Below are 27,597 nucleotides of genomic sequence, written 5' to 3'. Positions count from 1 at the left end.
ATAGTAAAAAATATTATATTTTAAAAATGATTTTTTGACATTGAAAAGCAATTGTGAATTTAATTTTGGCTTTTGAGGAAAATGAAAGAACATTTTGGTAATCATACGGTGGAAACCAAATGAACCTCACGTGTGGACCGTTAGATATTTTTGTTGGCTTCCATCATGAGCATGATCGCAGACAAGGTCCTACGTTAGAATCAGACATTATTACGTTGTGGAATGTACATTACATGGTACTACCACACCACCAATTAATCACCGAGAATCACTTCACGCGCCACGCTGGCGCGTACAATTGGTTCCGGCTATTCCTCCAAAAGGGAGCCAAAGCCAAAGCGCATTCGTTCGTCACCGTTCACTCTCGCCAGCACCCAACCTTCTCCTTGCCGGTGACGGAATTTAAAGCACCCGCCCTAGTCTGCGTCAAATTTTCCAGCTTCACGTGACCCCTTTTCGGGTAACCGATTTCGTGAATTTTCCTTCTTCTTCTTCTTCTTCTGTTATTTGCTGAAATACCCTTTGCTTCAATCCCCCGTTTTTCGGTGATTGTTTGGCCCAATTCACGTTGGGTGGCTTCAATTCCTTTCTTTGTGTTATTGGTTCTACCCGTTAGCGTTGGTAGGAACTCTGTTCCTAATTTACCCAAATTTTCATGTTAATTCTATAGGTTGTGAGTTTGCATGCGTCTTGCTATGCATATCTTGTGAAGATTTGTTTGTGGAGTGTGAATTGCGTCCTAAGGGGTATTTTTTTTTGCTGGATTATTTGCTGTGGATATTTTTTATCATCAGTTTTTCCATTTTTTTATTATTTTTCATAAAGGAGCCTACAGTGGTGGCTTGCATATTGGGTTGATTTATCTTTGTTGTTTTTTTGAGCATGTTTAGCACTTTGGAGTTGGAACTGTGTGAAAACAGTTGGGAAGAAACTGAAAATTGGTAGAGTCTGGGATACGGAGAGAACTTTTTGTTACTTATCGTTTGTCTATCATGAATAATACATAATGCAACAGTGAAACTTGATGTTTGCAGTTTATGTGGGAGAGAACATGTATTTTCTCGTTATCCTTGTGCAACTTTTGTGTGTCTGCTTAAGCTCGTCATTCTTGATGTGTGAACTTTTGTTTGGCCAGTAAACTAAACTTTTACTAAGCAGCATCGATGGTGAAGTTGATAGTCAACCTAGATGTTCTCACTTATACATACATTGTGATGACAGTAACGCATTTTTTTAATGTCAAGGGGAACTGAAAAAATCTTTATTTTTGTCTCTTGCTTCATCTTCTATTCTTTAGGACAGTGTATTACAAAGCCACCCTTTAAGGATCGTCCAGCATGCTCCTAAAATTTTTACTCAACCCCCTTTCTTTTTCATTTCATACTGGGATATTTCGTGTCTGATTTTTATTGCACCATTTAGCAGCTTTTGTGCCAAATAGAAGTGTACCAAAGCATATTTTGTAGTTATAATTTAGACAGTTGTATCTCCCATAGAAGTGTACCAACTTTACTTTATATATCATGCATTACCAATCATTTTTGTAAGAAAGACGTAGCTCCCTATTTTTATATTGGAACCATTCACACAGTATCCTTAAAAAAATATCAAAGCAAGGGAATTGCGAAGGAGATAGGTGTTATTTTCCAATCAAGAAGGTTGTTAGTGTAATTAACAGTAACTTCCAGAAAGCTAGTTTTCGTATATCAGATATATTAAAATCCAAGGCATTGGATACTTACCTTATACTCAATTTCAAGGTTTGTGATTAAAAGTTATGATGGTTTAAGGTTTTTAAATTGTTCATATGTTCCTTCTATCATGTTTAGATTTTTGTTTATGATTACACAATGTTTTTAGTTGTCTTACATTCATTACGATATTATATAATCTAAAGAAACAATTTTCTCACAAGTTTTTTGCTTTAATTTTGGTTAACTGATGCTAAAGTCTTTTTTTTTATCTTTATTTCATGTTGTGAAGATTGATGACAACTTGTCTGGTTTGGGCATCAAGAACAAAAAGCAACCTTTGTAGAATTTTTCTGGTAAGCATTACCATCCATGGGAAATGTAAAGTCTAAAAGCTTTTAGCAGTTTGACTAGATAGCTGACACTTTTATCCTTTCAATTAACAATTTAGGAAAATTATGGAAGCACGTCCTACTTTCTCTATTGAAAGATCAAATGCTAAGCAACATAATAACATGGGGATGTCTGAAGCATTTTCTTCATCGTTGCCTGTCCTTCCAATGCCTCGAGAAGGGACATGCCCCAAATTATCTGATTCTCAGCCAGCATTTATGGAAAAAGGGCTTAAACCAAAACCTTTTACTCATTCGAATCATTTAACTACCAGTGGAGCTGTCGGGCATATGTTTTCATCTTCTCCTGGATATTCAACTGACCTTCATCACTCATCCTTTTCATCTCATGAAAAGGACCCTAGAAATACTCCTTTTATTTCACAGTCATTGAGTAACATGGCTTCACTGCCCTTATCTTATTCTTCAAATAGTGAACCAATAGCTTCTACAACCTCAACACCTTATTCCAATGGAAACAGTGTTTCCTGGCATACAGATTCCCTGCCTAGCTTTCTTGATTTCCCTGCCAATACCTCAATTGATAATAGTCAAGTAGAAAGCAGTGCCTGCAATATTATGGCAACTGAAGAGTATTCTAAGAGAAATGATTGGCAGGAGTGGGCTGACCAGTTAATCAGTGATGATGATCCGTTGACTTCTAATTGGAATGAGCTTCTTGCTGACAACATTCCAGATCTCGAACCAAAGGTTAAATTTTTAATTTCTCAAACCAACATTAGCTTGCAGGATATACTTATTAGCAATTTATTCAAGGAACGTGTTAGAAACTCATTTTGTTTCGTAAGGCATTGTACCAGGCCTCAAATTCATCTTCACAACTTCCAATAGGACACCAATCTCAAAGCCATCAACAACTTAATGTTTCATCTGGAGAAAATCGTATTGGTGTTGCCCCATCTTCGTCAGCAAATTCGGTGCCTTCCAAGCCACGAATGCGCTGGACACCTGAGCTTCATGAGGCATTTGTAGAGGCTGTCAACCAACTTGGTGGGAGTGAAAGTATGTCCATCTTCTTTGTCTCTTTTCAGAAAAAGTCCTTAGTTTCTTAAACTTCTGCCTCCATATTTTTTTCCCAATTTCTGTTAACAGGAGCTACCCCTAAAGGTGTGCTGAAGCTTATGAAAGTTGAAGGACTAACTATATACCATGTTAAAAGCCACTTACAGGTGTATACCACTTGCTTTGTCTTCCTATTTTGTTTCCTTGCATGTTTTTGGTGAAACATATTGCTTCATGAAATGCAGAAATATAGGACAGCTAGATATAGACCCGAGTCATCTGAAGGTACACAAGATATTCTTTGGATATATACCATCTCTATACTGTATAGCTAATGTTTTGCACGTTAGGGTGAGGAGATCATTGGCTATTAATAACACTTTGATGTATGAACTTTCTGCAAAAGCTTTTACCTAGACGATGATTCTCATCGAATTTCATATTAATAGGAAGCTAGTTTGCTGTATATAAAAAATAATTGGAGTTTTACACAAAATATGCTTTTCAAACAAAGTAACACTTTATATAAGGAGTTATTGAATGGTGCAAGTGAAATCTTACATTCTTGCCAGTGGATCTTAATCCCTTTGTGAAAAATATTTCGATTGTATGTTTTTGGCTCCTCCTTTTGATTATGGTATGACTTTTTTTTTCTTTTGTTTTTCCTCCTCATTGGCTACTTTATTATGAAACCATTTAATATGGTAGTTCCCATGGATTCTTTTCCTATATTCGGCTTAACTTAGTAGTGAAAATTCTAAATGTAGCATGTTTTAGAAGTGAGTGTTGCACACTTGTAAAAGGAAGACCGTGGAATTTTGAAATCTGGTGAAAATTAGGTTACCGCTTCCATATATGTGGAGTCACATTGAAGTACCTCTTGGTATGCACCGGAACATGTGTAAACACACTTTTTATTTTTGGTTTAGTAATGTATTTAGTCCTTAAAATTTTGGGTGAATCTGGTTATGATGCCTAAAATTTCTTTAAAAAATCAGTTAAAGTTCCTGAAATATTAAAAATGCAGTTTTAGTCTCTTAAATTTACTCTTTAAGGACTAAAAAAGGTTTTGAAAAAATCGTTTGTCCCTCAAATGTAGTACTTGGGGACTAAAAATGCAATCTTTTAAAATTGAGAGACTTTTTTTTTTGTTTTAAATTAGGGGAACCAAAATGTTTTTCACATCAAATTTTAGTGATTAAAATATAATTAAGCCTGTTTTATGAATACCAAAGAGAATATAAGCGATTTTGAGCTTTCAAATTACTTCAAGTAACTGTAATATCTCTTATTTTAATTTTATGCTGAAATTTTATATATTGGAGAAATTATGAGACCTAACTCTATTTGACTGTTATTTGCCTGGTGCTATGCATTTGATGTCTTGAAGTAGCGGGTAGTAAATCTCTTGAAATCTAGAGCAATACACCTTCTCTTTGTGGTCCTATAATAATGCACAATTTGTTGATTACAATTCGCAGGAGCTGCAGAGAAAAAACTAAGTCCAATAGAAGAGATATCATCTCTAGATTTGAAAACGTAAGTAAACTATGTATTTCTATTTAAGTAACTTCTGTTATGTAGTTTTATATTTCATTTAAAATTGATACATCAAACTGTTCAGCAACACTTTGTTCTCTGATGAGACTTTACTAATACATATTTTCCGCATATGTTAAATATGTTGTATTCTTCAAATTTTAACGCTATGTCCAAATTTTAAGAAAACATGGCTTTTGGAACTTAAAATGTGTGCTTAAGCCTTAATTTTTCCATTTGTCATTGGTGTTAGTTACTTGTTCTGTTTGGCTGGAAAATTTTATATCCAATTATTTTAGATAGGTAGTAATTACATCCTAGAGATTGACACTAACACTCACAGCACTGGTATTCAACTTGCATGGGGTTTCATCCCTTTAAGCTTATTTCTTCATTAGGCGGTAATTATCCAAATCTTATCACTTAACTGGAGAAAAAAACACGTAAATAAACAAAAAACTAGGGAAAGGTTCAAGAGTGACAGTCTGCAGCGATGTTCTTTTTAGTGGGTTATGTAGGAATCAGGAAAGAACCTTTCAAGTGTTTTCAAGGACCCATCTAGGATTAGGGTTACGAGAGTATTAATATTTAATGACACTATGCAGAGTTTTTGCTCATATTTGACTCATGCACAGACATGAATACTAATTGTTACGATGATTTTACCACTGAACTGTTGACAGTGGTATTGAGATCACTGAAGCTCTGCGACTGCAGATGGAGGTTCAGAAGCGATTGCACGAACAGCTTGAGGTATGATCACTGATCTTCCAGGAATTTTCTTCTAATGTGTTCATTAAATTGTTAAAAGTATGGAAATGTGAGTCAAAGAGTAGTTTTGAAGCTGTACTTCTGTCACAGCATGAGTATCAAAGTTCATTATTTATAGCTTCATTGAAATATTGAGAATAAGCTTTCAGAACTTGCTAGCATTATGAACTTCAACTGGTGTTTGTGAGCTTGGTGAAAGGAATTGAAGAACGTAACTTGCCTAGAAAGAAAGGAGTTAATATGGTTTACTATTCCTCTCATGTTCGTGCTTTCGTTCATATTTTTGTGAGTACAGAGGTGTTTCAATAATATAGTCAATAGATTAGTTTCACATCACTGTAGATAATTGTTGTAACTCTTAAGTACATAAGAATTCATTAAGAAAGGAAATAGTAGAAAACAGGAGGATCCCGAATCTTCCAAAAGCTACTAAGGAATCAACAGCAAAGAGAGTGAGTAGAAAAAGCTGCTAAAAAAGAGCAACCCTGCCCCTTTGCAAGTACGATTTCGAATAATACTTAAAAAAAACTTAAGGGAAATCTGCTAAGAGGCTAGGAAAGTGTTTCCCATAAAAGTTTTGGAGGAAGATAAATATTGCCAAAATTTATGGAATTAATATCTTAACAGAATACGCTAGTTCTTTTGAAAAGAGGACACTTTTCTACTCCCAAAACCTTCATTACCTCCTAGCTCTTTTGAAAAGAGGCCACTTTTCTACTCCCAAAACCTTCATAATCTGCAGATCAGGCACACTTTCATTAATTTCTGAACTGCCCATCTGGCGTGGGCAAGCATCACCTAGTTGCTAATGAGGGGGAGAATCGAACACTTGAATACTTCATCAAGCTTCTCATACTATTTGATGTTCAACTTAGACACCCTCATAATACGTTAGCCCTTATCAAAACACTACCCCCTGAAAGCTGATGTTTTGGTGACTTTCATTCTTTGAAACTTTAGTCGGTAACACTCCAAACTTTTTGTAGGTTGTTTTTCCAGAGATACTGACAACCAGCTCTGATACCAGATAATCAAAATTGTATCAGAAACACAGAAAGAAAACTGTCTTTACTAGAGATTCCCAATTTACTGAAAATATTAGACACTGCAGAACATAGAGAGTATTTACAACAGCAATACCCAAAGGCCCCAACTCTTCTCTATTGAAAAGACGAAATCCCTCTCTATCCATCTTCTAACTTATATACAGCGATTGGTCTACTAACATAAACCCACAGTCAATGGGCCTAATCAAGTTGCATGCCTGTCAACATAACTCCTTGTAATGACTAGACTAACATAACTAACTACTATTGGTGATTAGCTATCTAACACCAACTGGCTTACAGCCACAAACCAGTTGCCATGCTACCTCACAAAACGGAAAGAGGTGAGAACTTTTTGTTTTTTTTCTTGGAAGCCTAAAAGTAATTTCTATTATATTATTTGGCTCATAGGTTATGCCTAATAGAATTTGGGGTATGGGACTTTTGTTTTAATATTATTTTTCCCATGGTATGATCTTGATACACTTCTCTCTTATTTTGTTTGTTAGATTCAAAGAAATCTACAGTTGCGAATAGAGGAACAAGGAAGGTACCTCCAGATGATGTTTGAGAAACAGTGCAAATCTGGCATTGAAACATTTAAGGCATCATCGTCTGCTGTTGAGAGTCCATCTGGAGTTTCTTCTGATGCCATCAAAGATTCTGCGGCCAAAACTGAATCCGAAACAGTCAAAGTGGACCTTTGCGAGTCAGGACCAGATCAAGCCAATGGCAGTACCAAAGTTGAGGAAAGCTCATCGAAAGTGGATGAGAAGCAGGATCCTCCGGAATGTAAAGCTTCTGAGAATCCTAAGCAACATGCTAGTGAAGATAGTTCTAAAGCCCCAAAGCGTCCAAGGACTGAGGATTAAGCCATATGATCTACTGAATCAGCATTGAACTGGCAAGACGATACTGATTCATTCAATATTTTTATTTAGTAAGGAAGACTTGTTAGATTGATGTCTAGAGGTCCATAACTTGGAGTCCCCCCTGTCCTGTTGTGTTCAATGAGGACTTGCATGTCTATCTGTCATTTTGTTACATACAAAAATGATGAGTCAAATTTTTGATCATGACGTTCTTCGGACTTCTTATTTAGCATCCTGGTTAGGATGAGATTCTAGTGTACAGTATAGATAATGGCTACATCTCAGATCATAAGAGAGGAATGAATTAGGACAGCATCCGAACTCCTACATCAACTGTTTATTTTAAGCTATTTGAAGGGATAAATTATGCTTTCAATCATTGTAAAATAGGGAAGTTAATAAAACAAAAAAAAAATCGTATTAATTTAGATCCTATATAGTCTAAATATAATATTATAGTCCTATCAACGATTGAGGATGGAAACGTAATGCGGGAAATAGATTCCCTCGTCACCGCTATGCTTCGCAACTTCGTCTTTGCTGTTGCCATCGTCAACGTCTAGCTGAAGTGCTGTAATTTCTCGTGGGAGATGCAGTGTGTTAGCCATGTTATCGTCGTTAATGACGAAAAGCATAAAAATATATTCACCTTTTAGAGAGACTATACTGATCCAATTTCTTTTAGGATGGTGGGAATTGTGGCTGGAATCTCTGATGAACATATTTCTTCGTCTTCCTCAAAGGTTTAACTAGAAGCCTACAATGAACTTCTACAATATTAGTACTCAGGATAATACATACAGCTCCCATTTTCTATATCTGGTCCTGTTTAAAGTTAATAGCTATATAGAGTTAATTTATTTTAAATGAAACTTGTTTCGTGAAAAAGATGCCATCTTGATGCATTCAACACTACCAGAATCAAAGTGTGCTCTTTTTTAAACAAATAAAAACATATACACAACCAAATTTGCTTCATCTGCTCCGATCATATATCTCTAAAATCGATTACAAATATTTTTGTGCGGAAAGTATGAAGAAAACAGACATCCACAGTGATAGTCCTACATGACACTATTTCGGTAACCCTCTAAGCTTGTTCATGGTTATGATGCCAAATGGCTGGGAAAGATATGCCTGAGTAGTAGCCGATAGCTCTTGTGCCACAGCACGCATGATGGGTCTGGACTCTGGAGCAGCATGTGTGCATGCCAAAGCTATAGTCATTGTGAACACTACTGCTTCTGCTAATTGGCCTGTTGGAGGTGGAAGCCTTTGGTCTAGCACCTCCTTCAATTCCACCTGTGGTTCTTCCTCCATTGATGACAAATAGTTCTTTGAAGACAGTGTGCTCAAGAGTTCTCCAGGATGCTTTCCCATCATTATCTCCATCACCACCACCCCAAAACTATACACGTCGCACTTCTCAGTAACTCTCATAGTTTGTGCTAGCTCTGCATATTTCAACTTTTCTCATTGTTAATCACACCCTTTAATTTATATGACACAAGAGTATATTCGGACATTGACTAAAAAATTATATATACACAAAATATATTAAGAAACATTTAATACACGTTTTTAAATTGTTAGAAACATTTAACAGGACTTTTTAAAGACTGCTTAGCATGATGCAAACTATATAGTATACATAGTAGAATTTAAATTGATTGGATGATGTACCTGGAGCCATGTAGCCATAGGATCCAGCAACTGAGGTCCAAGTTGAAGTGTCCGAGCTTAGCAGTTTTGCTGTGCCAAAATCTGCAAGACGAGGTTCTAAGTCGGAGTCTAGTAATATGTTATTCAGTGTAACATCCCGGTGCAAGATTGGTGGGGAGCAATCAGTGTGCAGGTATGAAATTGCATGTGCTATTCCTTGCACAATTTTTAGCCTTGTGCCCCACATTAGCTCCATATTTTCTTCCTCTCTATATAGCACTTTTGCCAAACTTCCTCTGTCTACATATTCATAAACCAAGAACATTTGTCCCCTGCAAGAACAGAACCCATAAAGCTTTATTATATTGCGGTGCCTCACTCCTGTAAGTGATTTTATCTCATTCAAAAAGCTCTGGCGCTTCATTGCTGGAATGTCTTCAGAGTCTGATACGTTGAGCCTCTTCACAGCAACAACTTGACCTGTGAGTAATTGTGCTCTATAAACACTTCCAAATCCTCCTTTTCCAATGCAGTACTTGTCATTGAAGTCATCGGTGGCCTTAACGAGATCAGAAAACGTGAATTTTCCATCTCTTCCCCACACCACGCTAATAGGCTGGTCACTTTTTTCAACTCTTTTGGACTCTTCATCAAGGTGTTTTTTGTCATGCCTTCGACCAAGTATTACTCCAACACTAATTATCACCATAAATAAGGCACAAACTGGTATGATAACACCAAGAAGAACCTTATTCTTTACTCCTCCGGATTTGTCTGGGGAAAATGATTTGGGGCAAGTTAATCCTTTTATGTCACCACACAAACCTGAGTTCCCAGCATAGGCTTCCGCAGTCGCTGTCTGGAAAACACGACCAGTGGGGATTGAACCACTCAATTTGTTGTAAGAAAAATCAACAGATTGAAGGCTGAGCATGGTTGAAAAAGATTGTGGGATTGTCCCTGATAGATGGTTGTGTGACACATTGAGAATCTCCAATGTGGTTAACTTTCCAAGGTTTTGGGGAAGAGGCCCAGATAGAGAGTTGCTGCTGATGTCCAACATGATTTGCAGTGAGAACAGTTTGCCAAGTTCATTTGGTATCTCCCCAGATAGACTGTTATGACTTAAATTCAGGCTCAGTAAGCGATCACAATCACCAAGCTCTTTAGGAATGCTTCCACTGAAGTTGTTATTTGATAAATCAAGAAAATTTAGCTGAGCCAATCTCCCGTAACTCTTTGGGATTTCTCCCGATAAATGGTTACTGCTCAGATTGAACGTGAAAAGCAGGCTTAGATTTCCGACTTCAGGTGGGATACTACCAGTGAAATCATTGGAATGAAGGCTTAGATACCTTAATTGACTCAACTTACTTAGCGCAGAAGGAATTTTTCCAGAAAGTTTGTTGCTTCCCATATCCATACTGGTTAAGTTGGCACACTCACCCCACTCCGGGGAGAGCTCACCAACAAGTTGATTTCTAGTAAGTGAGATAAAAATAAGAATTGGGAGAACCCCAAATGCATCTGTGATATTTCCAGTGAGCTGGTTATCATCAAGCCGAACTCTAGTAAGCGATGAACAATTTCTCAATGACTTTGGCAGTGGCCCCGAAAAGCTGTTGTTATTGACTGCCAAAATAGTTAGATTGCCCCCACTGCATATGTCAGGAGGCAGTTCTCCCGAAAAACTGTTGTTTGAAAGGTAGACATGAGCCAAAGAAGGATTACTCTTTCCAAATTCTCTAGGAATGCTGCCAGTGAAGTTATTGCTGAACACAGAAAAATTACTTAAAGCAGTTAGTTGAGCAATGGTTTCTGGCAACTCCCCATACAAGTTATTGTTATTGACATCAAAGATTTGCAGTGAGGTCAAGTTTCCAATATCAGTGGGAATGGTTCCAGAGAGCTGATTGAAGAAAAGATTCATGACTTGAATGTTTGTCAGACTCCAAAGAGTTGATGGAAGTGGGCCAGAGAATTGGTTTTGTGAAAGGTCTAACTCTGTCATTTCCTTCAGGTTTCCAATCTCTACTGGAATGGGACCTGAGAATTGATTACTGTACAGATAGAGGAAGTTAATTTTTTTCAACAGGCCAATATGTGTAGGAACCTTTCCTGTAAAGTTATTGTTTTGGAGTTGCAAGGAAATCAACTGCGTCCAGTTAGAGATGAGTGAAGGAGAAAGTTCACCAGAAAAGGAATTATCTGATATCCCCAATTCTGATATTCTAGAGAGACTAGCCAATGACAAGGGCAGAGGACCAGTCAAATCATTCACTGCTAAACTCAAGAAGGATAGATTTGTGCATAGGCCAAGCTCCGAAGGGATTGTAGAGTTAAAATAATTTTTACCAAGATCAAGATGCCATAGCTCCGTGAGTTGGCCTATGGAAGAAGGAATTTTACCATGGGCAGAAATGTTATACAGTTCAAGAATTTGAAGCCCAGATATCAATCCTATCTCAGTGGGAACAAGACCATTAAACATGTTATTACCTATACGAAGTTCTTTGAGATTAGAAAGCATGGACATGTTGGGTGACAATTTTCCTTCGAACCCACAGTTGGTGAGGTTGAGGTATTCTAGCTTGCCCAAATTGCTATACAAGGATTCTGGTATAGTGCCATTCCAACCATTCTGAGAGATGTCAAGGTATGTCAAGTTATGGCACTTGAGTATGAAACTTGGGAATTCACCAGTCAATGATGGATTTAGATGTAAAGCAAGGCGTGTCAAGGAAGGCAAGCATGAATATGGGGACCAGTCAGGAGGAGTTATAAAGTAATTTGAACCAAGGTCCATGTACCATACCTTAGGGAGATTCATGATCTGATAAGGAATGATGCCATTAAGATTGTTGTTGTAAAGACTGAGATATTGAAGCTCCATTAGCCAACCTAGCTCATCAGGCAGAGTGTGATCAAATAAGTTGTTCCCCAAGTCCAATAGTGTGAGCTTGGAGAGTTTGCCAATTGTGGATGGTATTGACCCCTCAAAATTGTTGGCATTGAGGTTGAGTTGGGTGAGGTTAGGGAGGGAAGCAAAATCCAAAGCAGAGAGAGTCCCAGTGAGATTGGCACCAGACAAGTTTATCTCTGAGACTGTTGTGTTGGTGTTGTCACAAACAATGGCATCCCAAATGCAAAGGTTGGGAAGGTTGGTGAGGGACCATGAGTTTAGAGAAGGAGGAAGAGGTGGGGATAGAGTGTTTTTCCATTTGACAAGGGCCTCTGCTTCTGCTCTTGGTGATGAAGCGATTCTCAATGGAAGCAAAAAAAGCATGAGTATATGAAAGACTAGAGCATGAACCTTTTGGAAAGTTGTCATGTCTAGCACTTGGCATGGCCTCTATGCAGATGTTTTACTCACTTATATAGCAGAATCCATTTCTTTTCAGGTTTAGGAATCGTCAAACATATTCTGAAACATGAATTCAATCTAGAAATGAATGAGCTAGTTTCTGTTCATAAAAGGCACATCCTATAAATGCAACAAATATAAAGAAAACATAAAAAACTACATGGTGGATGTGGTCCATGCTATGTGGTTTGTGTTGATTGATTATAGCTGCATTGCTTGTTTTTAAAACAAAAAAAATGTATTGCAATTTGTTTGACTTAAGCATTAACCTTATTATTATTTTAAGAAGCACAAATGGATTTATATTTTGTATCTACAGTGTATTCACATTTCACAGGTTCCATCCTAAAAGGAATGACAGTGTTTGCCGCACTTACAAAAGCTTCCACATGGACAGTTTCTTAATGTTAAAAAAAATAATTTTGAAAAAAATTATCAGTTTTGGAGATGAGGAAGTAAATGTTTATAACTCTTCACTCTGCATGTATTGTTTTGGAAAGTGTGGATTTTCATTTACAATGTTTTTAAATTTCCAAACACTTAAGGAGCGTTTGGAAGCAGCAGTTCAACCAATGCAGAAATGTAGAAAGAAGGGAAGATTTAAATTGGTGTTATTAAGCTTGATAAATACACAAACAAACACTGTCTTGGAAAACCAAATTTGTGTTTACAATGCTTAGAAAATGAAAATTTCTCTTTAAACATGCAATGAGAGGTTTCATATGTAGTTGGAGAGGCTAGTCATTTAATTGGAAAGTTGTGAGAGAAATATCACATAAAAAAGAATTGGGTTTAAATATGTTAATATTTATTGTAAAATGAATGAATTTGAATTTTGATTTTTGTAAAAAAAATTCTTTATTTTTAGTTCCTCAAATATTGAAAACTAACAATTCTAAACTTATATAATACTAGTTAGCTAATTATATATGGAATAAAAGTAAAAAATAGAAAAATTTATAGGGAGCAAAGTTAAAATTCAATAATTTTACATATATTAAAGACATATTTAAGTTTAAAATTATAATTAATCCTATTATTAGAATTGGATTAAATAAGTTTTTGATACCTTAAGAACCAAATTGTACCTCTAATTTTTTAAATGTTTTTAATACCTCAATATTTAATAAATATGCAAATTTAATTCTACCAATAATTTTATTATTTTTTATTTAATAATATTGATATGTAATAATATTATTTTTAAATATTAGATATCAAAATTTAGAAAAAAAATAGATATAAAATCTAATAAAAAAAACCACAATGATTGAAAATTGTACTCTCCAGTCATCTAATCGATTGAGTCTAATAGATAAAATATAACTTGTTCCTTTTTTATTTATAAGTAAAAAATTATATAATTATATTTATTTCCTAAAATTCTATTTCAAGGTTTTTGATTTATTAAAATTATCTCAAAGGTTTTTATTCTCCAAAATTTATTTTCAATCAAGATGTGAATGCTTGTATGATATACATGAAAATAGAACAAAAATTTTAAATGTGAGCATATTGAAGTTTCGATACTTAGAAAATTTAAAGGCAATTTCTTCATGCACCATATCAATGCACCTTATCATTTTTCAAAATTACTCTTATTCCGAATTTTAAAATCTGGAATAATAAAAAATAATTCAAAAATAAAAAAATACATTATGATAAAAAAATCTATAACATAAAATTAAAAATGCATTTCGGATAAAAAATTTCAGAATTAAAAATTGTGTTCTGGATATCTAAAATCCAAAATATTTTTAGATAAAAGGTTCTGAAAGTAATTTTTATTTACCTATTTCTTTTTTTAAGATTATTTTTGTCATTTTGAAAAAGCATTTTTATCATTTTAAATATTAGGTTGATGCATATGGTGTAGGAATCATTTGTGAAATTTAAATCATCATCTAGATTTAATGAACTATGTTATCTTAAGACATTTTGGCTTGTTTATTACTTTTGTATTAAAAAAATTAAACAAGTTTTTTTTTTTTTAATTTTTTTGAAATTCAACTTCAAGTAGTATTTTTTTAATATTTCTTTCCCTTTTCATCTTAAATTATTTATTATTTTTCTTCTCCTTTTTTACATATATATATATATATTCTCTTTATCCTATAAGATATTTTTTACTTTTTTGATATTTCTATAATAATTAATTTTAAATAATATACTATTTAAAATATTTACTTTATTATTTTGATATTATATTTCAAGATACGGATAACGATGGAGGATTAAACTATTTTTAACTATTATATTAATAATATCGTTTTAAAAATATGCTATTTTTGTTTTATTTTATTTTTTATAGAAAATATTTTAAGATATATTATAAGATAATAGTTGAATATATAATATGCAAAAAAATAACTAAAAGTAAAAAAATATTACTAAAATAGTTTACCTATAAATAAAAATATAATAGTTTTAAATCAATTAAAAAATAAAATTACAATTTGATTAATAAAATTAAACTTAATATAAAATTTAATGACCATTTATATATATTTTTCCAAAAGAAAAATTATAATTTAATAATTTTTATAATCTATCACCGATATTAACTATTAATTAATTTGCTAGCTTTCATCTAACCTTTTAAACTTTAGTTGACCATTTAGTTTTTAATTAGCTTTTTTTTTACTTAATATAATCTTAAAATTCTCTCATTGTGACAAATTGTGATGAGTTACTATCTAATTTAGTATCTAAAACCAAAAGTGATAGTCTGTTTAATTTCATATGAATATCTTTACAAAATTCTCTTTTTGTTCGGATATAAACCTTTCTTATGATGTTTATATATGACTTTTTTTACTATGAATATAAACTTTTTTTAAGAGAATAAGGTTTATTTTAAGAGAAAAAAAAATAAAATTTAGACTGTATAATTTTTCTTTTTTTAATATATAAAAGGTAGATTTTTTTTTGTATTTACACTCCTTAATCTTATGAATTTACTATTATCATGTATTACTTTTTAAATTTCTAGCCACGAAGAATCTAAATTCTACAAAGCCTAACTCACACTAAAGCTCACAACTCAAATATTTTTTTACTAATTACATCACCACTCAAGAACATCTACCACACAAATATCACAAATACAACATTTTTAATACAACTTAAATTTAATTAACACTTTTTAAATTAAACTCTGCACTTACATTAATGCATGAAAACACAAGTAATTACCATTATACACTATAAGAAAATTATTAATAATAAAAATTATTAAAATTTTAATTTACAAAATAATATTAAATTTAATTAATATAATAATTAAGGAGAGTGAACATATTTTTAAAAATGAGACCAGAAAATAACTAAATAAAAAATTAGTTTTAAAATTTTTGATATATAAAGTAATTTTTATTATTAATAAAAAATATAAAATTTAGTTTCTAAATTAATATCTAATTAATTATAAGGTTTTAACTATCTAATTAAATATCAATTTAGTAATTAGTCTATAATTTTTTATTAATTATACAAACTACTTTAAATACTAATAATTTTTTAGTTTATAAATAGTATTTAATTTAATCAATACCTAATTATTTTTAATTTCTAAAATTAGTTTTTATTTAATAATTTTATAGTAGTGAGATTAAATTGGTCAGAAAAATATATATTTAGAAACTAAATTAAGTTAAATCAATAGCACGCGTTCCAATAGAAAATTGTATGTTAACTCATTTTTCATTTGAATTTTAAATTCATAGTCAATTTAAATTATTAGTTCCATAACAACATTAATAAATAAGGGAGTTTGACAAAATCTCTTATACTATAAAGAATATCCTCAACAATTTTCCTAATATTTTAAATAGGATATTACATTTATATTAAAATAAAAACGACTTCTATGTTTAACAGTCAATAAGCCAAAATTTAATACCAAATGTCAAACTACATACATAGGTGTATTTTATTAAAATGAAAACTCAGCTCTTTCCTTTTGTGGATGCACTGTGACACTTAAAATTAAAGAAACTATAATTTTAATTTCCAAGAAAATTAATAGAATATTTTTTGGATTTTTAGTTTTAAAATTATTTATCATAAATTACTCAAACTGATATTAAATTAAATAGCTTTTCTTAAATTAAAAAGAAAACGGATCTAATATACTTTGCATATAATTATTTTTAGAGAAAGATAATAGAAAATAGCGAGTCGAATTAATTGTAAGATTGGACGCTTTAATTTTTTTTAAAAAATATATCTATATTTATATTTTTAAATTATTGTACTTTATTTCTTTATTCAAATAATAGTATTTTATTAATTTTTAAATATATATTTTACTATTAATTAATATAAAATATCAATTTCTAAAATATTATTTTGAAACATAAATTAATATCTAAACTGAAATAAATTTTTAAAGATTAATTAATTAATTTATGTTTGACTAAAAAATTATTTGACCCACCCACTCAAAATTTTCTAACCATTCACTGTTGTGTTTTGTGAAATATTTTGTATTGGTTATTAGTTGGTGGACCCGAATCTTTCCATAAGTCTCCAACGTCGTCATTACGCAACAAGAAAAAGCTCTAATAATAATTTATATTTTCTTGAGTTCACATGCAATATTGCATTCAACAAACAACTTGGACCATCTTTAATTAAATCTTATTCTAGTTCTTCATCACCCTTCAATGGTTCTCATCCTACTCTTTCTTTTTTACTTAATACTATAAGAAATTGATCACAATATCTCGTGATCTATACTTCTCATGTATATTCATAACAATTTCATATAATTTTCATTCAACTTATTTACACTCACACTTATCCAAATATATATAAAATATATATTTCAAACAAAATAGATAGTCGGACTAACTTACTTGAACCACCTATTTTTGCATTAAATAATCTTCATTTAAATTGTTAATATATCGTTTAAATAACACTTTATATCGATTGACGAACTTATGTAATTTATTAAATTTAAAGAAGAAAAAATTGATATGACATCTCTTTCACTCATCTATTTGTCACTTAAACAATCAGAAATGCAGATGAGAGAAAATCAACATTGACTCTCCTTTATTCAAGTATTATACCATCAGTTGAGTAACATAGTTGATTGCATAAAAAATCAAGTTCCAAAATAACTCCCAAAACTCTAACTCTTTATTGTTTGAGTGATCACTTGTATCTTGGCTGGTGATAGTTTTGTAGAGAGATGATTATTTCAATCTTGCTCAAATCTCAAACCATAGTTTGAGTGAAGAGAGCAATCATGATGACATTTAAGCGACAATACTCAATGCAAGCAATGATTATCACTGTTTGAGGGTTGCTTGATCATCAACTCATATTTTAAGGAATTATACAAAAAATCAGAAAACAACAACTTAATAACGCATATCTAGTTCTAATTGTCCATTCAACAAACTCTAACAAGTCTAAAAACACCATAAGAAACTCTTTTTTAACTTCAATTTGATTAAATAGCATCTCAAACTATTTTTTACTACTCCAAATTTACAATTCAAGTTAAAACAATCATACACCATCTGAACCATAAATTCATGTATTTCCAATTTAAAGGAATCCTAACTTCAATTCACAAAATTGATCATGTCTAAAATAAACAAGATATTAACTCATCTTATCTAGATATGATTTACCTTGCGAGAAAAACAACCTTTGATATGCAAAAGCTTCTAAAGTAATAGAGTAAAATCTTAAAAGTTTCAACATATAAAACAATATCTCATACATCCTCATCCTTTGGTTGGTTCTAACATACAAAGTATAAAACTCTTACAAACTCAAAAAAAAGAGATAAAATTAACTATAAATTATTTTTTTACCTAAATGGTCCAATTTAATATAGACTTTACAACGTTCTTATTAGTGTAGTCTAATTGCATAAAGATTTTTTAATATATTTATAAACATTTTTCAAAAAAAAATTATTTTCTAATCTCTTAATCTGAATAAACTTAGTCATAACCCTAACTTAACATACTATATCATTTAGGAGATAGTTAGGTACAAACAAAGTTTTAGTTTCTCTCCAAATTTAATTTAAAGTTGAAAAGTGTTTCATGTTTGATATAAAAAAGTAAAATTTCCAAAAGAATGTTTCAAAAACATACTTTCTACTGTGATTTCTCACAAGATTTTTTTTTCCAAAAAAAAAAAAAATTCTAACCTTTTCAAAACAAAAGTAAGAATAAAAAAGTAACAAAATCTTTAACCTTAACAATTAAGTGATAACATATCGTAACAAATTAAAATGTAAAAATATTTGATTCTAATGAAAAATGCATAAACATTACAAATATATATATGATTAATAAAATATAATTTAATTATATATATGATCATGATTATTCATTATTTTTATACCAAATATCTCCTTAAATAATTTATTAGTTAATTACTTAAAAGATTTATTTATAACAATGTGTTTGTCAACAATTTTAAGGTTAAAAATATAATTTTATTCTCTCTTTTAACCGTTCAACACAATCATTAAATAATAATTAATCTTAAAAATAACAAATAATTAATATTATATTTATTAAGTTAGATATTAATTTATAAATTAAAAAACTACTAGTAGTTTTTAAATTGGTATTTAGTATCAGCTATCATTTGTTGTTATTTAATAATTTTGTTGTAGTATAATTTCTAGTTCATAATTTTGATTTTCCTTTTTCCCTGATTTTAATGCCTAAATTTTAAAATATATATTTATTACAATTCTTAATTTTACATATTCTTTATATTTTAAATAATTAAATTATTTTACAGTGACTTAAATAATTGTAGTAGATCTAGAGTTGAATAGGGTCAAAATATTTTTAAAATGTATTAAAAAATTGAGAATTTGACCAAAATTATGAATTTTTTGAAATCTGGAATTTCTTTATATAATTGTAAGATATTTCTTAAAATTAAAAAATGTAGATACATAATTTATAAGCAAATATAAGTATTTCATAAACGTGTTTCTCTATTGTTTTAAACTTTCAACCAAACAAAGCAGTTATTGTGCTGGTCAACCAGACAAGTCAACCCCGAATAAAGACTCTCATATCTTTGATCACACTACAAACAAACCACTTAGCAGAAACTGATTCTGCTATATAAGAGACTAAACCATTTACATAGAGACCATGCCAAATGCTAGCATGACAATTTTTCAAAAGGTTCATACTCTAGTTCTTCTTATTCTCTTTCTATGTCTGCTTCCATTGAAAATTGCTTCATCATCAAGAGCAGAAGCAGAAGCCCTTGTCAAATGGAAAAACACTCTATCCCCACCTCTTCCTCCTTCTCTAAATTCATGGTCCCTCACCAACCTTCCCAACCTTTGCATTTGGGATGCCATTGTTTGTGACAACACCAACACAACAGTCTCAGAGATAAACTTGTCTGGTGCCAATCTCAATGGGACTATCACTGTCTTGGATTTTGCTTCCCTCCCTAACCTCACCCAAATCAACCTCCATTCCAACCGGTTTGGTGGGTCAATACCTTCAGCAATTGGAAACCTCTCCAAGCTCACACTGTTGGACTTGGGGAACAACTCACTTGAAAACACACTGCCTCATGAACTAGGGCAGCTAAGGGAGCTTCAATATCTCAGTCTTTTCAACAACAGTCTCAGTGGCATCATTCCTTATCAGCTCATGAATCTCCCTAAGGTATGGTACATGGACCTTGGATCAAATTACTTTATAACTCCTCCTGACTGGTCCCCATATTCATGCTTGCCTTCCTTGACACGCCTTGCCTTACATCTAAATCCATCATTGACTGGTGAATTCCCAAGTTTCATACTCAAGTGCCATCACTTGACATACCTTGACATCTCTTGGAATGGATGGAATGGCACTATACCAGAATCCTTGTATAGCAATTTGGGCAAGCTAGAATACCTCAACCTCACCAACTGTCGGTTTGAAGGAAAACTATCACCCAACTTGTCCATGCTTTCTAATCTCAAAGAACTTCGCCTAGGTAATAACATGTTTAAGGGTCCTGTTCCCACTGAGATAGGATTGATATCTGGGCTTCAAATTCTTGAACTGCGTGACATTTCTGCCCATGGAAAAATTCCTTCTTCCATAGGCCAACTCAGGGAGCTAAGGCATCTTGATCTTAGTAAAAATTATTTTAACTCTACAATCCCTTCTGAGCTTGGCCTATGCACAAATTTATCCTTCTTGAGTTTAGCTTTGAATGATTTGACTGGTCCTCTGCCCTTGTCATTAGCTAGTCTGTCTAGAATATCAGAATTGGGGATATCAGAAAATTCCTTTTCTGGTGAACTTTCTGCTTCACTCATCTCTAACTGGACCCAGTTGATCTCCTTGCAAATCCAAAACAATAACTTTACAGGAAAGGTTCCTACACATATTGGCCTGTTGGAAAAAATTAACATCCTCTATCTGTACAAAAATCACTTCTCTGGTCCCATTCCTGGAGAGATTGGAAACCTGAAAGAAATGACACAGTTAGACCTTTCACAAAACCAATTCTCTGGTCCAATTCCATCAACTCTTTGGAATCTGACAAACATTGAAGTCATGAATCTTTTCTTCAATCAGCTCTCTGGAACCATTCCCACGGATATTGGAAACTTGACCTCACTGCAAATCTTTGATGTCAACACCAATAACTTGTATGGGGAGTTGCCAGAAACCATTACTCAACTAACAGCTTTAAGAAATTTTTCTGTGTTCAGCAATAACTTCACTGGCAGCATTCCTAGAGAATTTGGAAAGAGAAATCCTTTTTTGACTGATGTCTACCTTACAAACAACAGCTTTTCCGGAGAACTGCCAGGCGACTTGTGCAGTGATGGCCAGCTAAATATTTTGGCAGCCAATGAGAACAGTTTTTCAGGGCCATTGCCAAAGTCCTTGAGAAATTGTTCATCACTTGTTAGAGTTCGGCTTGATAATAACCAGCTCACTGGAAATATCACAGACGCATTTGGCGTTCTACCAAATCTTGTTTTTATCTCACTTACTAAAAATCAACTTGTTGGTGAGCTCTCTCCGGATTGGGGTGAGTGTGGCAACTTAACCAATATGGATATGGGAAGCAACAAACTTTCTGGAAAAATTCCTTCTGCGCTAAGTAAGTTGAGTCAATTAAGGTATCTAAGCCTTCATTCCAATGATTTCTCTGGTAGTATCCCACCTGAAGTCGGAAATCTAAGCCTGCTTTTAAAGTTCAATCTGAGCAGTAACCATTTATCGGGAGAAATCCCAATGAGTTACGGGAGATTGGCTCAGCTAAATTTTCTTGATTTATCAAATAACAGCTTCATTGGAAGCATTCCTAAAGAGCTTGGTGATTGTGATCGCTTACTGAGCCTGAATTTAAGTCATAACAGTCTATCTGGGGAGATACCAAATGAACTTGGCAATCTGTTCTCTCTGCAAATCATGTTGGACATCAGCAGCAACTCTCTTTCTGGGCCTCTTCCCCAAAACCTTGGAAAGTTAACAACATTGGAGATTCTCAATGTGTCACACAACCATCTATCAGGGACAATCCCACAATCTTTTTCAACCATGCTCAGCCTTCAATCTGTTGATTTTTCTTACAACAAATTGAGTGGTTCAATCCCCACTGGTCGTGTTTTCCAGACAGCCACTGCTGAAGCCTATGCTGGGAACTCAGGTTTGTGTGGTGACATAAAAGGATTAACTTGCCCCAAATCACTTTCCCCAAACAAATCCGGAGGAGTAAACAAAAAGGTTCTTCTTGGTGTTATCATACCAGTTTGTGCCTTACTTATTGGGATAATTAGTGTTGGAGTAATACTTGGTCGGCGGCATGACAAAAAACACCTTGATGAAGAGTCCAAAATAGTTGAAAAAAGTGATCAGCCTATTAGCGTGGTGTGGGGAAGAGATGGAAAATTCACATTTTCTGATCTTGTTAAGGCCACCGATGACTTCAATGACAAGTACTGCATTGGAAAAGGAGGATTTGGAAGTGTTTATAGAGCACAATTACTCACAGGTCAAGTTGTTGCTGTGAAGAGGCTCAACATATCAGACTCTGATGACATTCCAGCAATGAAGCGCCAGAGCTTTTTGAATGAGATAGAATCACTTACAGGAGTGAGGCACCGCAATATAATAAAGCTTTATGGGTTCTGTTCTTGCAGGGGACAAATGTTCTTGGTTTATGAATATGTAGACAGAGGAAGTTTGGCAAAAGTGTTGTATACAGAGGAAGGAAAATCGGAGCTAAGGTGGGGCACAAGGCTAAAAATTGTGCAAGGAATAGCACATGCAATTTCATACTTGCACACTGACTGCTCCCCACCAATCGTGCACCGGGATGTAACACTGAATAACATATTACTAGACTCCGACTTAGAACCTCGTCTTGCAGATTTTGGCACAGCAAAACTGCTAAGCTCAGACACTTCAACTTGGACCTCAGTTGCTGGATCCTATGGTTACATGGCTCCAGGTACATCATCCAATCAATTTAAATTCTACTATGTATACTATATAGTATGCATCATGCTAAGCAATCTTTAATAAGTCCTGTTAAAAGTGTCTTAATAAATTGTGTATATATAATTTTTTAATCAATGTCTGAATATACATACTCTTGTGTCACATACAATGCTTTAGAGTTTTATTGAGTATATATAAATTAAAGGGTGTGATTAGACAATGAGAAAAGTTGAAATATGCAGAGCTAGCACAAACTATGAGAGTGACTGAGAAGTGCGACGTGTATAGTTTTGGGGTGGTGGTGATGGAGATATTGATGGGAAAGCATCCTGGAGAATTCTTGAGTACACTGTCTTCAAAGAAGTATTTGTCATCAACGGAGGAAGAAGCACAGGTGGTATTGAAGGAGGTGCTAGACCAAAGGCTTCCACCTCCAACAGGCCAATTAGCAGAAGAAGTAGTGTTCACAATGACCATAGCTTTGGCATGCACACGTGCGGCTCCAGAGTCCAGACCCATCATGCGTGCTGTGGCACAAGAACTATCGGCTACTACTCATGCTTCTCTTCCCCTGCCATTTGGCATCATAACCATGAACAAGCTTTCAATGCAGGGCTCCACAAATAGTGTGTCATAACCAGTAGAAATATGCTGTTTTCATTTTCCACACGCAATGAACTGTGTATACTATGAATAAGAACTATATTTGAATTTGAAAGTTGAATAGGTTAATTAGGCTTGATGATTGGAATATTGTATCTATGTTTGAATTAGTCATGCTTTGTTCCACAGGTCTTTTCTGTACCAAATTTGCTTTTGTGTGGATATAAGTTTTAGAGTTATAAATAAAAAAAAGCACTTTAGATTGATCACACTTTGCTTTTGACTTTTGTTTATTCACAATTGTCTGTACCGTTAGTTCAAAAAGAAAGGAGGAAAAATCTTGGGGCAAATCCATCCCTCACTTTAAACTACAACAAAGGAAGGAAAATCGTCAAATGTTCATATTTTTTTTATTCTACAAAGTATTTCATTAAGAGATGTGTCTATTTACAATTTTTTTTAAAAATATATTAGAAGTTCAATTATTCAATCTAGTTTTCTGTTCATGCCCCCACACAATGACTTTGATTATTTTTTTTTGGAAATAGCTTGATTATGTTAATTACTTAAAAAATTTCAAATTTATTATTTTGGCTAAAAAATTATTAAAAATATGGCTAGTCATTTTATGTAAGCGACTCTTCTTTTATACCATTATTATGTCAAAATTATATTCATTAACGTATATTATCATGTTTCATAAATTCACATCAAGGATTTGTGTGTGTGTGAAAGTAAGTGCTTCTTTCTATGCCCTCACCAACTTGCTCCTTTTTGGGATAGAAGATCTATACTTCACAATTCAAATTTGTACTGCTAAAGTACTTTTATCATCTTATTTCTTTACAATTTGTACTTTCACATTTTATGATGTAAAATTTCCGTGCTTTTTTTAGTTTAAAAGAACTGATCTCTTTTTTAGTTTCACACTAACGCAATGGAAGACCCAATTGATTTAAATTTAGAGGATGTAGTTTAAATTAAATAAAGAATAGAAATATTTAAAAAATTATAAATAGGTTTAAAACAATTTATTCTTCATTTATTGTAAAATTTCATCCATCTAAAATTATAAAATTTATATATTTTTGTAAAGTTTCTAACTGGTTAGACTTTAGGATTTAGGAGTTAGGTGAGTGTGAATCAAATTTATTGATTTTGAACATATAAACATTCCACGCCTTGCTTCTTAGTAGTAGTCCCTCCATTATTTTTTAAATATCATAAATTTGAAATATTTTTGTTTCTATTTAACTTTCATTTTCAAATTTTAAAATAACATTGATTACTTTCTTATCATTTAAAACATCACCTTTCACCCAATTTTTAATTAGTTTACGCATTTATTGTGACAGAAAAAACACCTTACAAAATAATGAAGGAGCAACATTTAAAAGTATAGGCAAATGAATAAAATTAAGCAGAAAAAATTAAAATATCTGTTCTCTGACAATTCTGGTAATTAATATGAACTAAAATGCTTAGATAAGTAAGATTGAGTTAATAAAAATGCATGAGGCATGGGTATAGAAAGCATGGAAGAAAATTCAGAGACACAGTGTACAGATAAAAACTACATGACAACATTAATCCAAACACCACCACACTATCACATTCACAAAAGAATCAAAAAATGCACCAACACAAACCACTCCACAATGGAAGCTTGTCTAACATACACGAGTGACAACCCTGTCTATCTAAAACCTTGTCTCATATTCACTCCCTTATCCAGCATAACTAAATTTCACATCAATTGTATTGTACCCTTCTTGAAGCTACTCGATTTGCTGAGCCAGAATCCTGAGCATAGCCCCCACAATTCCAGTAGCTACCAACACTGCCTATGACAGGCATCTCATCTCTTGGTGAACAAGAAGCTGAAAACTGTTTAAGCTCTTCAACTGTCAATGCACCTAAAATAGGCCTATCTTCATGACTCGCCACAGTATTTGAGCCATGTGAGCTACTCCTCTCTGGGGTACCCGCATACAAACCCTTGCTAACAGGTGTAGTTTCTGAAGAAGCCAACCAATTTGAAAGGCTAGCATCAACTGCGATTTCCCGGTTCAACTTCTTAGGTGATGCAGCACCAAATGCAGCTCGGGACTCTTGATTCAAAACCAAATTTTCCTTCTGAGACACTAATGGCTGTGCTCTTTTAGCCTTAACTGCTTTCCATTGAGTTAGGTTCTCCACAGGGTTCAACACAGAATGAACATACACACTCCTATCTCGAACATTGGGGTTCAACCCAATTGACTTCACATCCTTATCATACACTGGCATTGGACTTTCCACCTCTCCAACAAACCCTTGATTATCATCATTTCTTGACCTTGGGTATACTATTCCATCTTCAAAGTCCTCCCCTATTTCATCATACTCTTCTCCCATGTCACTATCACCACCATCATCCTCATCCTCATCAGTGATATCACTATCCCAATTCTCCATTGCTGCATCTTCATCATCACTGCATGTGCAATCGTGGTACCTATGATTTGTTGGGTAAGACCCGGTTGAAGTAACCGAACTTTCTTCAGAGTAAGACCTTGTTTGGCTTAACTTTTCAACCAAAGGTCTTTTTTCTTCACTCTTCTCTGTTTGGAAATCAACAACTTCATCTGGCTCGTACGTTTTCACATTGACATCAAAAGTCACCTTCTTTTTGGGGCTCACGTTTAGCTTCTCCAAAGGTTTAGCCCTACATCCAAACCCATTTATCTAAATCATAAACTTCAACTCCAAAATCAAACATGCTTTCTTGTGGACAAAAATAGAACATTACAAACTCAATTAGTCAACTACTTACTGTACTTCTTGTACCACCATTTTGGAGTAATCCTGCACAGAACACACCGTTGGTTGCTCTAACCTGTCTTTAGCATTTCGCTGCAACAACATTGAAAAGACTCAATGAGGTTAGAGAAACGTTCATCTATTAAGCCTGTTAATCCAAACAATATAAAAAAACAAAACCCACATACATTAAACTATTGTTTATGCTTTCATCTAATCAAAATTGAAAGTCTATCTCCATAATACACATAATCCTTTCATGCAAATCTTTATTACACATACAACCCAAATAAAACATTCATTCTAATTGAATAACACTAGATTCAGCACCTAAAATCTAAGTTTTGGCTTAAATAAAAGGCCAAAAATAGGAGGTGCAAGTGTAAAACTTTAAAACAAATGAGGCCTTTTACGTGCAATTTATGAGGAACCAAACAAAAGGGTAACTAAATTATATAAAAAAAAAAAAAAAAAAAAAAAAAGCTTGGAGAAGAGAAGGTGAAGGGTTAGTTACGTGGTGATGGTGAGCCTTGCGCCTGGGCTTCGTGCCTGTGGAGGAACCAAAGCAATGAAGAAAGCAACCCATTGTGACAACAGATCTGTGTGTTCCCTTCCGAGGTTTCACAACAACAATGCTAAGGCAAAGGGGTTGGTCTTCATGTCATGCCACCTTCCACTATCCACAAGACAAACGCAGAGGAAGTGGACATTGTAACGCTCTCTCAATAAATATGTAGCAATAATATTTGTTTTATTTGTTTATTATTAAAAGGAAAAGGTGGGAAGTGACCGTTGTGATGACAGGCTGTAATGTTTTAAGTACCACATCGAATGCAGTTTTGTTTTGTTGTTTTGTGTGAAGCTGAACCAGAGACACAGAGGTTGATCGTTTGGCTCAAGAAACGCTGCAAAGTGAAAAACTTGTAATAGTAGTTATGATTAATAGTTGTCGGAGTCAATTTTTTCATTTTTTTTTTTGAATAGTTTATACTCATTTATACAAAAACAGCTGAACTTATTGAAACAACCCATACAAATTTAAAACAGTAGTTGTGGTCGTCTTCATCATATTACATTTATTGTAAAATTACTAGTTACTCTCTCAACTTATTTATATAAATACATCTTAACTAGCTTTATTTTATTTAAAAGTATTTTTCTTAAAATATATTAGCTTTAGTTCATGTTTGACCTTTTATTGCATCATTAGGGGATCAATAAAATTTAATTAAATTCAGGTATCTGGTTTCTTTTATATATATATATATATGAATCTTTTTATTAATGAGGAGGAAAGGATTAGCTTTTAAAAATTAGTTCATTTAAGATTAAAATATATTTGTGATTACCAATATATTTTGAAATGTAA

The 27,597-nt window shown here is 33.1% G+C and overlaps 4 protein-coding genes across 7 annotated transcripts; 2 read left to right on the top strand and 2 right to left on the bottom strand.

The window, feature by feature from the left end:
* Nucleotides 1-177: 177 nt before the first annotated feature.
* On the top strand, nucleotides 178-7,662 carry LOC137814319 (protein PHOSPHATE STARVATION RESPONSE 1). 4 transcript variants are annotated; one of them, XM_068616991.2, is made up of 9 exons: nucleotides 178-460; nucleotides 1,984-2,047; nucleotides 2,143-2,794; nucleotides 2,905-3,106; nucleotides 3,197-3,273; nucleotides 3,352-3,391; nucleotides 4,588-4,645; nucleotides 5,329-5,398; nucleotides 6,972-7,662. In XM_068616991.2, the coding sequence occupies exons 3-9, from the start codon at nucleotides 2,150-2,152 to the stop codon at nucleotides 7,332-7,334; spliced, it is 1,455 nt and encodes a 484-aa protein (XP_068473092.1). In that variant the 5' UTR covers nucleotides 178-460; nucleotides 1,984-2,047; nucleotides 2,143-2,149; the 3' UTR covers nucleotides 7,335-7,662. The 4 variants fall into 4 exon arrangements, 2 of the variants coding, with proteins under 2 accessions (XP_068473092.1, XP_068473091.1); XM_068616990.2 differs by having other exon boundaries at nucleotides 180-460; nucleotides 2,893-3,106; XR_016521680.1 differs by lacking the exon at nucleotides 3,352-3,391 and having other exon boundaries at nucleotides 194-460.
* A 581-nt stretch (nucleotides 7,663-8,243) lies between these two features.
* LOC137814318 (uncharacterized) lies at nucleotides 8,244-12,468 on the bottom strand. Its single transcript, XM_068616989.2, has 2 exons — nucleotides 9,018-12,468; nucleotides 8,244-8,788 (listed from the first exon to the last, which is right to left on the bottom strand). The coding sequence occupies exons 1-2, from the start codon at nucleotides 12,325-12,327 to the stop codon at nucleotides 8,409-8,411; spliced, it is 3,690 nt and encodes a 1,229-aa protein (XP_068473090.1). The 5' UTR covers nucleotides 12,328-12,468; the 3' UTR covers nucleotides 8,244-8,408.
* Nucleotides 12,469-19,467: 6,999 nt separating this feature from the next.
* On the top strand, nucleotides 19,468-23,697 carry LOC137814315 (uncharacterized). The gene is made up of 2 exons (XM_068616985.2): nucleotides 19,468-22,833; nucleotides 23,066-23,697. The coding sequence occupies exons 1-2, from the start codon at nucleotides 19,509-19,511 to the stop codon at nucleotides 23,458-23,460; spliced, it is 3,720 nt and encodes a 1,239-aa protein (XP_068473086.1). The 5' UTR covers nucleotides 19,468-19,508; the 3' UTR covers nucleotides 23,461-23,697.
* Nucleotides 23,698-24,964: 1,267 nt separating this feature from the next.
* Nucleotides 24,965-26,969, bottom strand: LOC137814317 (eisosome protein). The gene is made up of 3 exons (XM_068616988.1): nucleotides 26,743-26,969; nucleotides 26,242-26,321; nucleotides 24,965-26,133 (listed from the first exon to the last, which is right to left on the bottom strand). The coding sequence occupies exons 1-3, from the start codon at nucleotides 26,812-26,814 to the stop codon at nucleotides 25,179-25,181; spliced, it is 1,107 nt and encodes a 368-aa protein (XP_068473089.1). The 5' UTR covers nucleotides 26,815-26,969; the 3' UTR covers nucleotides 24,965-25,178.
* Nucleotides 26,970-27,597: the final 628 nt, after the last annotated feature.

This window comes from Phaseolus vulgaris, chromosome 1 (assembly GCF_051622355.1).
Source record: "Phaseolus vulgaris cultivar YP4 chromosome 1, ASM5162235v1, whole genome shotgun sequence".
Taxonomy (NCBI): Eukaryota; Viridiplantae; Streptophyta; class Magnoliopsida; order Fabales; family Fabaceae; genus Phaseolus; species Phaseolus vulgaris.
The sequence above is the reverse complement of the archived record's forward strand: the minus strand, read 5'-3'. Positions and strand labels throughout refer to the sequence as shown.

Coding starts and splice junctions, on each gene's coding strand:
- LOC137814319 (XM_068616990.2), top strand. CDS start 2,150: ATGGAAGCACGTCCTACTTTCTCTATTGAAAGATCAAATGCTAAGCAA. Junction 3,274..3,351: donor ATGTTAAAAGCCACTTACAG/GTGTATACCACT, acceptor CATGAAATGCAG/AAATATAGGACAGCTAGATA. Junction 3,392..4,587: donor TAGACCCGAGTCATCTGAAG/GTACACAAGATA, acceptor TACAATTCGCAG/GAGCTGCAGAGAAAAAACTA.
- LOC137814318 (XM_068616989.2), bottom strand. CDS start 12,327: ATGACAACTTTCCAAAAGGTTCATGCTCTAGTCTTTCATATACTCATG. Junction 8,789..9,017: donor CTATGGCTACATGGCTCCAG/GTACATCATCCA, acceptor TGAAATATGCAG/AGCTAGCACAAACTATGAGA.
- LOC137814315 (XM_068616985.2), top strand. CDS start 19,509: ATGCCAAATGCTAGCATGACAATTTTTCAAAAGGTTCATACTCTAGTT. Junction 22,834..23,065: donor CTATGGTTACATGGCTCCAG/GTACATCATCCA, acceptor TGAAATATGCAG/AGCTAGCACAAACTATGAGA.
- LOC137814317 (XM_068616988.1), bottom strand. CDS start 26,814: ATGGGTTGCTTTCTTCATTGCTTTGGTTCCTCCACAGGCACGAAGCCC. Junction 26,322..26,742: donor GCAAGGCTCACCATCACCAC/GTAACTAACCCT, acceptor ATGTTGTTGCAG/CGAAATGCTAAAGACAGGTT. Junction 26,134..26,241: donor ATGGTGGTACAAGAAGTACA/GTAAGTAGTTGA, acceptor GTTTGGATGTAG/GGCTAAACCTTTGGAGAAGC.